At 39.2% G+C, this 16,551-nt stretch overlaps 1 protein-coding gene across 15 annotated transcripts in view; it reads left to right on the top strand.

The window, feature by feature from the left end:
- The window catches only part of camk2g1 (calcium/calmodulin-dependent protein kinase (CaM kinase) II gamma 1), a 73,552-nt gene that overhangs the window by 48,959 nt on the left and 8,042 nt on the right, over positions 1 to 16,551 (top strand). For 2 of the 15 annotated variants that reach the window (XM_082151628.1, XM_082151623.1), the window contains exons 8-18: positions 734 to 817; positions 2,529 to 2,623; positions 5,482 to 5,604; positions 6,359 to 6,442; positions 6,554 to 6,596; positions 7,319 to 7,381; positions 12,139 to 12,179; positions 12,620 to 12,706; positions 14,061 to 14,105; positions 14,774 to 14,828; positions 16,194 to 16,298. In XM_082151628.1, coding sequence (XP_082007754.1) covers positions 734 to 817; positions 2,529 to 2,623; positions 5,482 to 5,604; positions 6,359 to 6,442; positions 6,554 to 6,596; positions 7,319 to 7,381; positions 12,139 to 12,179; positions 12,620 to 12,706; positions 14,061 to 14,105; positions 14,774 to 14,828; positions 16,194 to 16,298 — 825 coding nt within the window. The remainder of the gene's footprint in view (positions 1 to 733; positions 818 to 2,528; positions 2,624 to 5,481; positions 5,605 to 6,358; positions 6,443 to 6,553; positions 6,597 to 7,318; positions 7,382 to 12,138; positions 12,180 to 12,619; positions 12,707 to 14,060; positions 14,106 to 14,773; positions 14,829 to 16,193; positions 16,299 to 16,551) is intronic. The other 13 variants (XM_082151630.1, XM_082151625.1, XM_082151633.1 and 10 more) reach the window with 12 other exon arrangements.

Genomic DNA, 16,551 nt, shown 5'->3' with positions numbered 1-16,551 from the left:
ATTCGTTCAGTTTATCTTAAAAGGATGTTCCGACATTTCCCGCTCCATTACCTGCAGTCTGAAATGGATTGTAATGGCCGTAAAGGCTTATTTTCTGGCCGTGCTAAATGCCAATCTTTGCCCATTTCATGTTTCGCTGTCACACATCATTCCTGTCGGTGTGTGAAAGATCCTTTAGCTCTGAAAATGTCCCTCAACAGCTGCCTTTCCTGGATTAAATCACCATGCATGCTTCTCTCAGGACTTGCGGCCCCCTACTGGCGGCTGGGTAATTCTGCTGCCATTCTGCTTTAGTGCCAATCAAGTATCAGTACAGCTTTCTTTAGTTTTAAATAGGTAATCATCTAGTATGCCTAGCTTTGTGAAGAGAAAAGCCCTGTGGGTGGAATATTTGTTATATACAAGCTATATGATTGGACAGCACAGAATTATTTTACCACAATGGGCAGCTGTTAAAAAACCCACCTATTTCCAGCCTTTTTCAGCCTTGCCAGTGCTGGAGGGATGAAGCTATCTCAGCACGTCATCATTTTGGCTCTGAATGGTTCTGGCGAATGGAACAATCCATCTAACTATCCACACACACATGCTTGGAATTATTAGCATTTCAGTGAACATTAATTGGCTGAGCTACATTGCCTACAGGAGTCTTCAGTTTATATCCACTTTATCTTATACTCATAGTGAAGAATACCGGTAGTCACTTTTCAACTTGTTTGCTGTTTTGTCTCAGGTTTTGCTGGCACACCTGGCTACCTGTCTCCAGAGGTGTTGAGGAAGGATCCATACGGCAAACCTGTGGACATCTGGGCCTGTGGTGAGTCTTCAACAGGGTCCTTAATCATTAGACCTCTTGCATATTCAGTCTGCTTGAACTGCTTCCCATATTAACAGGTTGCAGTATTCACACTGCACGAGTACGTCATGCTGCATAGCACTGCAAGTAGAATTTCAGTGCCGAGCCTATTTTTGATGCGCGTCGCATGCTGAACTCAGCAGAAAATATAGTGCAGATGCTCTGTGGACCTGTCTGTCAACACAATCTTTTGCAATACATGAAATGAAGCAAATAATGAGTGAAAACAGGGACGTACGTCAGCTTCAGGCTGCAGGAAACACATCTTTTTACATAAATGATTAGGTACTAGTCAACAGTGTTGAGTTCCACGTAAAACAACTACCATTTGGATGTAAATATGGTATTGCTTTATCATATGAATTGTATTTCACAACAATCCAGTAGGAAGTTAACTCGCTGTGCATTCAAATTGTGTAATGCTCATCTAGCCCTGGATTATCCCGCTTTTGCCATGGTTACTTGCCAACACTAACAAGTTAAATGTTTGAACCACAAAATTTGACTGGAAGGGTTAAAAGTACAGTTAATTTTGTTCGCTACGACTCGTTAGATAAAGCATTCTGCATGTTTTAAATCAGACACTGAGATAAAGTAGTAAAGTAGTAAGATTACATTTATTTGATTGAATTATAATATTTATTTTAATTAATTTTTGAGAGAGAAAGAGAAAGAGAGAGAGATGTGCAAGTGAATTACCTGCATCTGTGCTGTGTCTCTCTACTTACAATTACTTAAAGTTTAATTACTTTAAAAACTGCAACATTACCACCTCTGCGCTGAGTAACATAATGTAGCGATTCAGTAGCGAAGCTAATTTATTTCTAAAAGTCCTGGGGCAGCATTGACAACAAGTTCCTGTGCTCCTGAATGTTTCTCTGTGTGTAGCACAATCTCTGATCTCTCTCTCTCTATTGGCGCTTTTCCACTACACAGTACCAGCTCGCCTCGACTCGACTCGACTCGGCTCTGTTTGGTTTTCCACTGTGTAAAAGTTGTACCTGTACCTGCTTCCAGGTACTTTTTTTCGTACCACCTCCAGCGAGGTTCTAAAGCGAGCTGAGGCGATACTAAAATGTGACGTGGAAACACAGCAGACTGCTGATTGGTCAGAGAGAATCGTCACTATTCACTGCGTCATCATTGCACGCGCCAGACGGAGTATCCTGAATAAAAAACAGCAAAAACAAAAACATCCAAAAACAGCACACACTCGATTTCCTCCATTGTCCTGTGTGTGTGTGGGTAGCGGGTGTGTCTCGCGCGTCTCGCGTAAAAGATTAAGTCACGGCAGTTTACTGCGGCGTCGCTATGACGACCAGGTACTATTGTGGAGGTACTATCTGCAATGGAAAACGGAGCGAAAAGCGAGCCGAGCCGAGTCGAGGCGAGCTGGTACTGTGTAGTGGAAAAGCGCCAGTCATGTGTGCTTCAATGAAACTGGAACTACCTGTGCATTACATGGTTTGAACGCTCATCTTCCAGCCAATCAGAATGGAGTATTCTGTCATGGTACCATTATACCATGGTATAAACGTACTGTAATGCAATCAGTGAAACATCTTTATAACCATGCTGAAAAAACCTTGGAATGTCTGTCAGCCAAATATTTAACAGTATGAGTTAACTGTTTCTTTCTCTCTTGTTTCCTCTTTCTGTCGTTCTTTCACAGGTGTAATCTTGTACATTCTACTAGTGGGCTACCCTCCATTTTGGGATGAAGATCAACACAAGTTATACCAGCAGATCAAGGCTGGAGCTTATGATGTAAGTACAGTTGTCGTCTAATGCACCCACACTCTCTCACTGTCCCTGACTGTAGTTCAGTCCAGCCGCTCGAAAAAACCCTTCATCTGATTGGTCTTTGAATGCACCATCAAGTCTTTAAAAAGCGGCCATTCACTAGGAGTGTAAAAACTCTTTTTTCCTTGCACATTTCCTTTGGCCACATTTCAGTCAAATTTACATTCATTTTTGAAGCCATGTTTTACTTTTAAATCATATTTTTGGTTGTTTCTAATTAGTCCAGTCTATGTGAATTCATTAAGTCGTTTCATAAATCAGTCTAGTGAAGCTTGTTTAATATTAGACCGCACATCACAAGGCCTCTACATCCTTTCAGAAAATCGCCGGAATTTCCCAGAAGGATACCGTTAACACCGTTTCCTGTCAACATTTGTGAAATCACTTGGAATAAAATTCAAGAGGCAGAGCTGTGCAATAAATATTTAAACTGGTGGCAATAATGGGCCAAGAGGTAGAAATAAGATTTATTAAAGCTCAGAGACACAAATAAAATATAAAGCAATCAAGTAATGCTCAAACAATTAATCAATGAGCTGGAATTTAATTAAAAATATGTATTTTATTAACTTTAAAATGTAAAAAATAATCAAATAAAATTCCAGCTCATTGCTTAATTATTCCAGCATTATTTGATTACGACAGATGTCGCAAGGTCTCTGTAACAGTTTCTGTGGTCCAACTGCCTGTTTAATTTCTGATTGGGTGCGATTTAGAACTACGGGTGCTGTTATTGATTATGTCAGGCCCTCCCTGACGCATTGCAGAGAGATGGGCTTTGCTTAGAAACAACTGCCTTGTCCCAGAGTGTACGTGCTTGTTTGTTTGCTTGTGTGTGTGTGTGGTGCGTTTTTAAATTGTCCATCAATTGCATCACCGTCTCACACCCTCAGATGTATTTAGCAGGACATGGAGCGAGTGACTGCCCCAGAGAGATATTCATTCCATTAAAATGTATGTGTCAAATAAAAGGGAGGAGATGATATGATTGTGGCTTGTTGTGAAAATGGAGTGAATGTGTGTTACACTGTTAGATGGGTTTGGTGGTCACAGTGTCAGGCCAGGTCAGTTCACTTCAGGGGATGGCAATATGATAAATCTTTTATCACAAAATATATAAAACAATGTAGTTATTTTTGCTGAAAACCCAACCACAAAATGGTTTATATCAACAACACATTGGTGGATGGAGTGACGTAAAAAATTGAGTTCTCATACAGTACGAGTGTAGATCCAAATTTTGCATACTCTCTTATGATGCTTACATTTTAAATTAAAGGCATTAAAATAATCATTATTGATGTTCAGAGTCAAATAGTTTATTATATATAAATATTTTCATTGTACTTCATGGCAGAAGGAAACGTTCAGCTGAGCATGGGCCCCTGATTTATATAATAAATGTGGTACTGCCTGGTATTGTATAGTGCAATGAAGATAAAGATTTATGAAATGGTTTTTCATCCCATTTGATTATTTTCTCTTAGTATTTGGAAATTGATGGACACAGAAACCAAATTATATGATGAATAATGATGAATAATTAGTGCAAAATTACTATACCGCTCAAAAGTTCTAGATTTGGTGTTCAAAAACATTATCAATAATAGTAATATTTTTGTGGAAACTGTGATACTTTTTTTTAGGATTCTTTGATCAATAGAAAGTTCAAAAGTTCAGCATTTATGTGAAATAGATTTTTTTTGTAACATTATCAATGTTTTACTGTCACTTTTGACCAATTTAATGCATCCTTGAGGAACAAAAGTATTCATTTCTTTTTTTTAAATCTTACCGACTTTTGCGAACTTTTGCATGGTAGTGTATAACAGAAGACAATAAATATTATAAAGATAGTTCTGGCTCTAAATTCTGATTGGATGATTCCTTCTGTTGACTTGTCCCACTCTTTATTGTTTTGCATTTTTCTTTGTAAATAACACCCAGTAACGTTGGTACCATGTACCATGGCATAAATCTTAATCCAAATCTCTACAGGTTGACACATTGCTATTGTCACACAGTATATTCCGTAAGAATCAAGAATAGGAAACCTTACCGTGAGCTTCTCTGTTTTGTACTTTTGTAACCTTTCGTCATGTGATCACAATCAATGAGGTGTAGTTGTGCCTCATCATCCATTGCAAGCTTCTGTCACTGCGCCTTCCGGCCATGCGTTCACATTTGAATGCGCCGTCCGCAGTCCTGAGTGGCCGTCTTTGCTGAAGCAGCGCACAGCAGTGCAAAAACGCCCCACCCATGACATGTTTTAGCGGGTGCCCTGAGCCAAAAGCGCAGCTGAATCAGTGTGTTTAAGGGCTTATGAGCACCTGCAGTGTTTCGAAGTACAATCCACATGCTCGTTTTAGCTGATGCAACACAGCTTGATGCGCAAACAAATTATACTTCCTGGAACCTACCCAAGGTTTTCTTGGAACAGACAAAGGATTTGTAACGGATCTCCTGGTACGAAAGAGGAGGTGCGACACACATTCAACACTGATACAGACATAGCTTTTTATTGGCTAATTACAACTGCAATTTTCTCTAGTTACGGGCTGCAATGAAGCCATGAGGTGTGAAATGCGCAAGCAACATGTTTCGAGCACCAGCCGTGCCGAATAGGCCGACTATAGGAGGACTGACTGGCGTGACTCATTGAATCCTGTACGCTGCCTTGTGACAGGTTTAATTTCATTAGGCCTCGATGCAGACTGCTCTGTATGTGTGTCAGTACGTATTGTGGTGTGAAAAGCTCTCTAGGCATTCTCCTGCATTTAGATTGTATATCTAACACTCGCTCGTGATTCTTTCCCCTACAGTTTCCTTCTCCGGAGTGGGATACGGTCACCCCCGAGGCCAAGAACCTCATCAACCAAATGCTGACCATCAACCCAGCTAAGAGAATCACAGCAGAGCAGGCCCTCAAGCACCCATGGGTCTGCGTAAGTTATCTCTGCTGAAGACTTAATTTACCACAAGCCCCGAGCAAGAAAGAATCATTGAGTTTCATGTGAAATGCAGCCTTTCACATTGTCACTTTCCACATATTTTAGCTCTCAGAATAAGTTGATGTGTTTTAGGTCAGAATAAGGTACTTAAAGGAATAGTTCACTTATATATGAAAATTGTCATTATTTGACATTATCTGAATTTTGAGTATGTCATACATTTTGAAAAATGAAATTGAGTAATGTGCCCGTTGCTCTTTTCTTTGCACCTACAGTGAATTGGGATTGGAGATTTCAAATCTTTTAAACGCATGGGTCGAATGATTTGTTCACAAATCTGACATAGTTCTGGTTCTCGAGTGCAACTCAGTCAGGAGATTGAATGAATAACATAAACTTCTCTTTTGGCTGTGTTCCTCACACAAAACTATCGTATGACTTCAGAAAACTTAGATACAACAATAAGTCAATACAATACAATAAGTTGTATGGACTACTTTTAGGGTGTTTTTGCATTCTTTTTGAAGCCTGAAAGTTCACCATTCATTGAATTGGAAAAGGGACAAATATATTATGAAAATAACACCTTGTGTGTTCCACAGATGAACACAATTCATATAGGACCACATGGGGGGGTGTAAATAATAAAACAATGTTCTTTTTTGGGTGAACCCTTCCTTTAATTGGTTCAAATACCTCTATAATGCTGATGTGCAATTTTTTCTTCATCTTTTTTTGCTCGTTTCAGCAACGGTCCACTGTGGCGTCCATGATGCATCGCCAAGAGACTGTGGAGTGCTTGCGCAAGTTCAATGCCCGCAGAAAACTCAAGGTACGGAATGGGTTTGAAGAGTCTTCATCCAGTCTTAATCCTTTGGGTAATTAGTGCTGAAAGTCCTGTTGCCATGGATGAAACACTCTATTTTTCTCTGTCTTTGTTCAGGGAGCCATTCTTACTACTATGCTGGTTTCTAGAAACTTCTCAGGTGAGTTCCCTCATTCTCCTGGGATCAGGTAGGAAAGTGCAAAGTCATGGATGAACTTGGCCCACCTCTTGAACTCTTGCTCCAGTTTTCACTATAAAAAAAGATCTCCAAAGGCTGACTCAGTTTAATGGAAGGAAAATTCCCTTTTGGATTACAGGAGTATAAAGTAAAAAAAAAAAACTGCTCCAAGTCTGTATCTCGGTTTCTTTGAGCTGTTAAGGATTTCTCTCTGAGGCTCGAGGATAACAGTAAAGGAATATCTATAACTTTCTTCTTCATTTGTTTAGTTAAAGTTAACATTTGCGCAGTTTACTTCCTGAACAGACAATGTTTACTCAGATTTGTGCAGGTATATCTTATGTCTTTCATACATCAGGTTTGAGAGCTTTAGCTTGATTTTAGAGACCGATATTCTAGACCAGGGTTCCTCAAACTCGGTCCTGAAGGGCCACTGTCCGGCACAGTTTAGCTCCAACCCTGATCAAACACACCTAGCTGTGAGTTTCTAGTGATCCTGAATACATTCATTAGCTTGCTCAGGTGTGTTTGATCAGTGTTGGGGCTAAACTCTGCAGGACAGCGCCCCTCCAGGACCGAGTTTTGAGGATCCCTGTTCTAGAACTTAAATTCCTTATAAAAAACAAAACAAAGATAACTTGTTCAGTAGAGGGTTTGAAAAAATTCCATAGCTTCTCCCAACTCAACGCCTCTCTGTCCAATAGTGGGCCGGCAGCATACCAGCCCTGCTGCTCCCACCACAAGCACTGCCGCGCTTGCACAGGAAGGTATGTGAGAGTGCATCTCCTCACCTCGCCACCAGGGGGACCAGCGAGCCCCCTCCACAATTCCTTCAAACCCCCGCCCCCCCCCTCTGCTCTATCCAATCAGCATGCATCCAATGAGAAACCTGCCTTTCTTGCCATCACTTTTTACCTCTTGCCATCACTGGTTTACCTCAGTCTTCACTCTCATGAACAACGTCTGCTATATAGTCTTGGAGAAGTTCTCACATTTAAAAGGATAGTTTCCATTTCTCACATACACGTCATTCATTTGAGCAATGTGTTAGAGTTTATGGATTAGCATGTCATTTTTTTCAGCCATGTTTTTACTATGCTTTGCTATTACCTGACCATGTAACTCTGCATTCATCTAGCTAGCTTTTAACCCTACAAGTTGTAAGAAGTATTAGAGCAGGTTCAGTTATCTTCCCACCTCTAATCTGGGTCTAATCAATGAAATAGATAATTAAAATTAAAGAATAATTCCTACTACGCATCTGTCAAATTCAACTTTGAAAAAAATATCTATTCAAAATTAAAACCATTTTCTAGGATTTAATTATTTGGTTATAGAATGATATATATAATTTTTTTTTTTTATCTTTTCTTTACTGATCAGTATTTGTTACCATATTTTGAGAATGGCTCTTATAGCAACATTTGAAGTATCTTACCTTTTGTTCATCTCTCAGAAAGTATATTTATCCATCGCCATAGATTGGCTCTTTTTATATGCGTGAACGAACAATATCTCATTTCATCTTGCAACTATCCCCAGTTCAGTTTACACACAGTGGCTCTAGGCAAACCAATCCAATCAATACCACAGCGCTATATTCATGTTAACGATTGCCACCACGAGACCCACCATCAGCTTGCATGCATTATCGTCTGCATGGAGTTAAAAAACGCGAATGCCGCTGCTTCTCCTTTGATTAGACTTTCTCTTTTCCTCTGTCTTTCTCGCTCTATTCCTCTCGGTTAAATTGCTTCAGCCCTTTTTGGCTCCCTCCTTCCCTGCTGTTCAGCTTTCTGGTGTTTTGTGCTATTGGGTTAAATAGCTTTTAAGTGAAGTCTGCTTTAGCTGAAGATACAGGACCCCGGTCAGGTGTCTGTCCTCAGCTCGCTTCTATGCTCTCCACCTCATGGAGAATAATGAGGTTTGGATGGGATGGAGGTTTGGGGGTTCTTAGATCTGTGTCCTGTGTCATTAACTAAAGCAGACCTGTGCAGCCTAGCCAATCCACCATTGCCCTACCACTCTCCTTTCAACTCTTCCTCCTCCCCTCGCCAAGAGCGCAGGGGCTTAACTACATGGACGGGCAGGAGTGGGGTTGGCTTGCTGCCAGTCGTCAGACCCGATGTAGCTGGCACACGTGTCCGGTGAGAGCCAGGTGGTCTGCGGGGAAGGAGGCCCGCTGGAGGGCAGATGGACGACACTGTTGACAGTGTCTCTGAGTCAGGAGAAAATGGAGAGAAGGTCTCTGGTTCCAGTTGTGTTGTCTGATCAAATTGAATTGTTACACTCTTACCAAAGTCTGGGACAGCTGTCTGTCAGAACCAGTAAATGTCAGCCAGCTGTCATCTTCAACAAGCTGTGTCTGAGCAGCTGCCGTCATGGTGAGAATACTCTATATGTACAAAATGGGCAAAGGAGAACAGTTAAGAAAAGATCAGATCCTTGCAGATCCCTCAGGATTATGGAAAACAAACAAGAGCTCTTCATTGTCTTGTTGAACCTGTTAATATGTACTGTTTTGGTTGTTTCTGTAGAAATAGGATCTGTTCAGAATAGCATACAACGTACTTCTCTTACTCTTTCCGCAGGATTTTCTGTATCCATAAAATTCTCCAAGGAGCTATAGAAAGCTACCCATTAGCATTCCCATTAAAGTAGTATGCAATCTGGATGCTGCCAGGAAAATGCACTCTTGGCTCACTGTTTGAAAAGTAAAATTGATAAAATGTGTAAAAATATAATTGTACCTCTATGTACAGCATCCATGGCCTCAATTACCACAGAAAATCTCAATTTAAATGTGTACACTCCCATTTTTAAATTATACAAACTGAAGGACAATCCAAAGAGTTTAAAGTTGTATTTAACCTGGAATATTCCTTTAATGTTCTTTTGAGCCGTCCAATCAATGCTCTCCATCAGTTCTTGGCTTCAACTAGTACTGTAAGTGTTTATAACTCTTTATATTCTGTTGTTAAAGCCAGTCCTCAAGTTGAATATGTTTGATGTTAACCAATAACCAGTAATGACATCTCATCAATGTTTCTTCATTCTTTTTTTAAGAGCTTTTCATTATATGACCAAGCTAAGACTTTTACTGACCAATAGATTATGAAGATATGGCATGTTAGTATGTCTGCTTTGTCGCCTGTTAAATCTATAATATATAATTTGTTGCTTGCACAGGTCTGATTTAAAGTTGTATTGAATGTGTAATGGCTGTTGTAATTGATTTTACTAGCTTAATCTGCTGCCTTATAGACCTTTTTTCTCTTTTGAAGCCTGAAGCATTATTTAATAGGGGTGTGAATATTTGCTTTAAATTTGATTAAGTTATTTTCATTTGAAATTTGGTCACAATTATTTTGTTATGAATATTAAAGAAACAGATGCTTAAAATGTGTCGGGACAATTAAACGTGCAAAAGATGTAGATTGCTGATATGGATTTGGTGGATATTTATAATGGAAAATCGTTTGAAAAAATGTACACAATAAATGACTATTAAATGCATTATGCAATTATAAGCAGTTAATTAATTTTTGAAAATCAATGCATTGAAATTTAATTGATTCATATATTCACCCCTGTTATTTAAACTGCATTAGGATGCCACATGACCCTTTTTTTTTTGTTGCATAGTATAATTGTTATCTTTAAATCAAAGTAGGTTACTGCACTTTGTTTGAAAATGAGTTAATATCTTCCTCCTTATATAATTTATTTCCACTCAGCATTAATCGTGGTATGACTGCAGCGTGGCCGTCCCGGGGTCCCATATCCATCTGATTGTTCCGCAGTATAACTGAAGACTGCTGGCTCAGCTTTCCCAGTCACAGTCTGTGAATCCTATGAGACATAGTTAGATATGTGAGAGACAGTGGAATGGTAATGAGTTGAGGTCTAGCTTTATGACTCCTTCATCAGTGCATTGCATTATGGGACTCATAATCCCGTGCACTGCATGGCTGACCGTATGGTGAATTGCATCCACCACCAACACCTCTCACCTCATAATTAGTGAAGCATGAAAGCAGGACTGCAATGCAAACAATGCCTGCTAACTTCCAGCTTGTCCTCTCTGCTTCTAAATGAGTTTTTGTCTTAACCTTGCCATCTTTTCTTCCAATTTGTTTATTGAAGGTAAGGCGTTTAACAGGAATACCGAATGTGAAACCTGAGTTTTTTTTTTCATGATTGAGGTTTTATAGGTCTTACACAAGCCTTTTGATTGTTCTCTGAGGGACTCTGAAGTATATCGGGGGCCATTTCCCCTACACTGACTCAAGACCTCCCAAACATGCCCTCTGGGAAATAACAGTTGCAGTTAAAGGAAAAATCAATTGCATACATTAGCCATGATTTTCCCTCATTATGTCTGCGGCCGCAAATGAAGAACAAATTCATTCTCTTTATCTGCTTTGAGATTGGTGAAAAATGGAATAAAATGGGTAATTTATTCCAAGTCTGTGCAGTTAGTTAATTTTAAAGGGGTTATATCACACTTTTTTTTTTTATCCCCCCTCCCTCCCCCTCTTATAATATTAGTAAAAAAAAAAAAAAAATACAAAATGTATTTATGGATAAAGTTTGAGGTCAGTAAGATGTTTCATGTATTTTATGCGCACCAAGGCTGCGTTTATTTGATCATAAATACAGTAAAACAGTTGTGAAATTATAAAAAAAAATATTTTATATTTTAATATATTACATGAAATGTTATTTATTCCTGTGGTGGCATAGCTGAATTTTCAGCAGCCATTACATCAGTGATTTGGTGCTCAATTTATTTATTTTTTATATTTCTTACTATTTTCAATGTTGAAAACAGTTGTGCTGATTAATATTTTTGTGGAAACCATAAAAAAAAAAATCAGGATTCTTTGATGAATAGAAAGTTCAAAAGAACAGCATTTATTTGAAATAGAAATCTTTTGTAAAAATGTAAAATTATTTACTGTAAAAAAAAAAGAGTGTGCTGTACAAACTGTTGACTGAAATAATCAGAGAGATCAGCTAATTATTTCTAATGTTGAGTTTTAATAAATTAACTTTTTTCTCACTGGTGAAAAGTTTGAAGTTGCAATGTGTTTTCATACAGCACAGTAGTACTGTACAGAGAGTCCAGTAACTCTCTTAAAGATCAAGGGAAAATTTGATCCCTCAAGATATGACCCCTTTAAAGTTAATTTTACCAAAATGAATTTCTCATTTGCGGTAAGTTATTTATTTATAAGTTACATCTTTTTTTACCTTCCTCTCCCAAAGCATCATATTTCTTTGGCTTAAACTGAGATTTTTAAGATAAAGATCAATGAGAAATTTCTCCTGTGGTGAAAAATGATTCTAGTCAGCATTACCTCCCATACCCTGTATGCTAATGAATGACGGAATGCAAGCCAGCAGTTTGTTAAATGTTTTATATGGGATTTATTTGAAATATGTGCAGATGTGAGCATTCTGCTGGTTTTGTCACTCACACTGTATGTAGTAATTTGTTTGTTTTTCCTGTTCCCTACAGCATGCAAAAGTTTACTCAACAAAAAGGCAGATGGAGTCAAGGTAAGTCCACAGATGTTCCTTATATACCGACTTTCTTGTGGAGTTTGAGATGTTTTAATCTCTCCAGCAGCCTTTTGAGGTTTCCATCTCTACCGCTATTGAACTGGTTTTAATTCAATCACCACAATTTAGTAAAAGTATGTTGGTACCCTTAGGCTGTAGTAGTTTTGCAATAGTAGTACAACCCATGTGTTGCCTGAGCGGATCTAGTTATCAGACTGTATTATAATGATTTTGACAACAGCTATAAGGTACCATGAAATGTCCATTAGTAATTGTCGCCCTCTGTCTGAATGATGGATAACTCTGTACAGTCATCTTCCTGCTGTATGTTATTCATCTGATGTTTGATTTTTTTTTTAACTGCCATCCGATCCGATCATTTCCCTAGTGATGTCATCTCTCTGAAAAGAAAGTTGTATATGTCCTCTCTATTTCAGCCCCAGACAAACAACACTAAAAACAGTGTAGTGAGCGCTGTAGTGAACGCCATGAAAGAAAGCAACACGACCTCTTCTACACCGATGGTACCTCATTTACATTCAACACTCTTTGAAATCTACTGATTTGACCGTATCCCATAATACATTTCTGCTAATGTTGTATTTGGTGCATGTCAGAAGTTTTCGCATGTACTAAATACATCAGACCTGTAGTTTGCTGTGCAGTAGATGTCTTAGTCATTCCTCCCTTATGAGTTTTATTTTTTTTGGAGTGCTCATGTCCTTTCAAAGCACGCCTGGTATACATAATTGTGGTGTTTTATAAACATATCATAATGATTTGTTCTTGTCTGTAAGCTGCTGGTTTATGTCCTTCTGCACTCCCCTTGTTTGCCTCTGTAGGCGTTTACATCTACACTGCTGTTACAACTACAGACTAAATCTAGTCATCGGACGAGTTCGTCTTTGACATTGCACTTATTATATATACATGGTGCTGAAAAATAACCAATATAAGACTAGAATTTGAGCCAAGTCACCATACAGAGTGGCATACAGTAAATGTATGGATTCCAGCAAATAAGTAGGTAATTTGAGTCAGAGTGCATAAACCAGTCACAGTAAAGATGCAGTGTCCCACACAGAAAGCTGTCAGCTGTTCGGCCATGTTGGAAACTAGGAGTGTCCCCTGGAGATTTAAGAAAAGGAAAGCAGATTGACACTTCAGATGGGCCTTGTTTGCTCGACTGCCCAAATATCTGAGCAAAGAGTATCCTGGGACCTCCAAAACAATCCATTAAGAGCACAAGTTAACCCCCGACCCCTCCCGAGGCCTCCAAATGCCTTCACAGTGCTGATGGACAGCTAGCAACCACTGGGCTATACGAAACATACAAGACCCCAAAAACGGCAATTGGAATAATATGCACTATGCAGTATTGTTCAATATTTTAAGGATTCAAATGGGTAAATTTGGGGTAAATAACTGGAAGTTAATCAGAGGAAACATATAGGGCATACTGTATAATCCAGAAATTGCTTGATTCAAGGCAGATTTTTAACTCATTTATGATTCTCTATCCCTGTGGTTCTGACAGAATGTTAGTGTAATTCGAGGAACTGCATCTTTAGATCTTTGTGACGCATGCCATTTATTATTTTATAAGTGTACACGTGTGGTCTGTTTTTCTGCAGTGAGCTGTGAGTGTTCATCAAATTAATCATGAACCTCAACCTTGTGTTCATTTCCACATAAAAAAAAAAATTGTCTGTTTAGATCAATACTGTATATGAACTCAAAATCCTTATTTTGTGTCTTAGCCAAGCTCAGCTTTAAAATATGCGTGTGTATTCCTGGAGGATGTTGTTTAACCAGATTGTTGTGGATGAGAGTCTTACCGACTTTAATCATGATATGAAATCTTATTAAATTTTACAGGAGCCACAAACTACAGTTGTGCACAACCCTGCCGATGGTCCCAAGGTACAGTTTTCAGGAGCTTTTTGAATAGGGGTGGGGAACAATTCACAAATTGCACTATTAATATTCTAAATGAATCTGTGCTGATCAAAAGAAAATCTTAACTTGATTTTAAGATTTTTTTTTAATAATTGTATTTATTTTTACTCACAAAAGACACTAATAATAATAATAAATTAATGATCATAACATGAATATGTTCATAACATGAATAACATAATTTTATATTATACACATTTTGTAATCTCTCTCTGAATGAAAAAGTTGAATTGTGAGTTTTATTATTAATAATAATATTAATATACTACTACTAATAATAATTGTATAACTTTGGCAAGACTATGCGACTGTACTGTTGCTAAAAAGAATCAAAAACAAGTCAAATCTTGAGATATTTTTTTATATATTTTTATTTTATATATATTTATTTACTTACTTACTTGCAAAAGGTTTGTGGCCCTGCACTGTTGCTAAAAAATTTTGATGTATCAAGAATCGCTCTCTGAATCAAGAACATTGAATTGAATCGTGAGGTGCCTAAAGATTCCCACCCCTAATTCTGAAACTTATTTCAGAGACCATAGCCTAATGCTATTCATATGACTTTTCCTTCATGTCTCATGTTTTGTTTGTCTTGTATGTTCTTTGTCTGTCTCTGTTTCTGTCATCAGGGCTCCACAGAGAGCTGTAACACCACTGAGGAAGAGGATATGAAAGGTAGGAAAGGTACACAGATCTTCTCTCCTGTTCTCTGCATGCCTTCAGCACCGCTCCCGGTGCTCGTGTCAGAAGGGTAATCCCTCTCCTCTCCGAACACTTCCGGTACTGCAGTCCCAAAAAAGCCTTTGATTGAACAATATCTCACATCAGGCTGGCTGTGGAGACACCTGAAGCTTTGTGATTTGAAGTCAGGGCCATGAACTCATGCTGCCGGATGGAAAGGAGGGGAATTACGATAGAGGGCATTGAGACAGGGTTTGATGGATTAACATGCATGATGGCACAACCCTTTTGGTTTACAGCTATATTTTTAGTTTAGAAAAGGTCCATAGTGAAGGTGCACCTGACAGATTTAGCTACAGTATTCAGCAAAGTAAATGAGGGCAAATTCATTGTGGAAAAAAACCCCAACGCATTCAGAAACATTCCTGTCCGGATGGGATTCGATTTCTCTGAACTCCAAGATGGCGATAGTCGTGCGAGGAAAAACAGAGACATGTTTAATTCAAACTGAAATGAAATTGCAAAGTACATCTGTGAAACACAAAATTTACCTGACGTCATCAGAGAAAACTAGTCCCATCTGAGTAGGGCTTTAATAAGCATTTCTATGTCAGATCACTCACACAATTTGTCATTGTCACGCAAATTAATTTGCAGCCACATTCAAACGATTTAATCCAATTTAAATATACATATATACATCTGTTTTTAAGCTGTCAGTGTCTCAGTAGGTTTCCTTGTAGATTTTGTGTGTGTGTGTGTCCTGTGTTTTTCACCCCACTTATTTAGATGTTTGTTGATGTGCCGTGTCTTGTAAATTCATTAGCATGTTGTGAACCGTACTGTTTTTCCCGAGGGACTCTCGCCGATACAATTTTCTGTCACGAAAAGGGCCAGGCTCGAATTCATTTCCTCTCCTTATTCACGCCGAGCCTGAACAGACAATAGCAGCTTAAAGAGCCTTATCATTAGCTCCGTCACGTCTGAGGTTAGGTGATGAGGACAGGAAATTGGCGCGGAGCCTGGAGAAACAATCTCTGAGCGCGCTGTTGTCCAAGCACAACAAACACGACTCAGCTTCACCACACCCATAGATACAGACCTGCGTCACACCATCACTCATAACTCGGCTGGAAAATCCAGGATCATCACCTGTAGTCCTGTTCCCATAAACACAGTGCTTCTTTTATCGAGAACAGCTCATCTAAACGCATCCCATTCAGCGTCTTCGTGACCGTTAAGATATTTAGTCATGATTGCGTGCCAGCGTTGGTGTGGTGTCTGTGTTAGTTTGTTTCGGCTGGTGAAGGACATGAGAGATGTGTGTGTTTTTCCTCCTGGTGTCGTGTGGTTTTGGGGCTGTGCCAGCCGAGAGTGCGCAGGGAGCGAGCAGTGACAGTGCCGTGATGAGTCAGTGCAGTGCCGGGGAAGAGCCGCCCGCTCTGGTGGCTTCACCACAGGGCTCTCCTGCCAGTAAGTCAAGATCCTCTCGTACCACCTGGGCACCTTCAATCTCCCCCTCAAACCTTCAAGTCAAGACCTTTTTGTCCCCTCCCCCCACACAACTCCAGCCTTTCTGCCCTTCAGCATACTATCATATGGGTCACTTGTTTTCCGTGTAGAACAGTATGTCATAGTTGTTGATCCCCTTTTCTGCTCACAAATGTATTCACCCCCTGATGCATGCTACTCAACTGTACTGTTGTAAAGTGACAGAACATGCCCT

Source organism: Leuciscus leuciscus (genome assembly GCF_965113295.1).
Source record: "Leuciscus leuciscus genome assembly, chromosome: 21".
NCBI lineage: Eukaryota > Metazoa > Chordata > Actinopteri > Cypriniformes > Leuciscidae > Leuciscus > Leuciscus leuciscus.
This window is presented reverse-complemented; position numbering and strand designations above follow the sequence as displayed.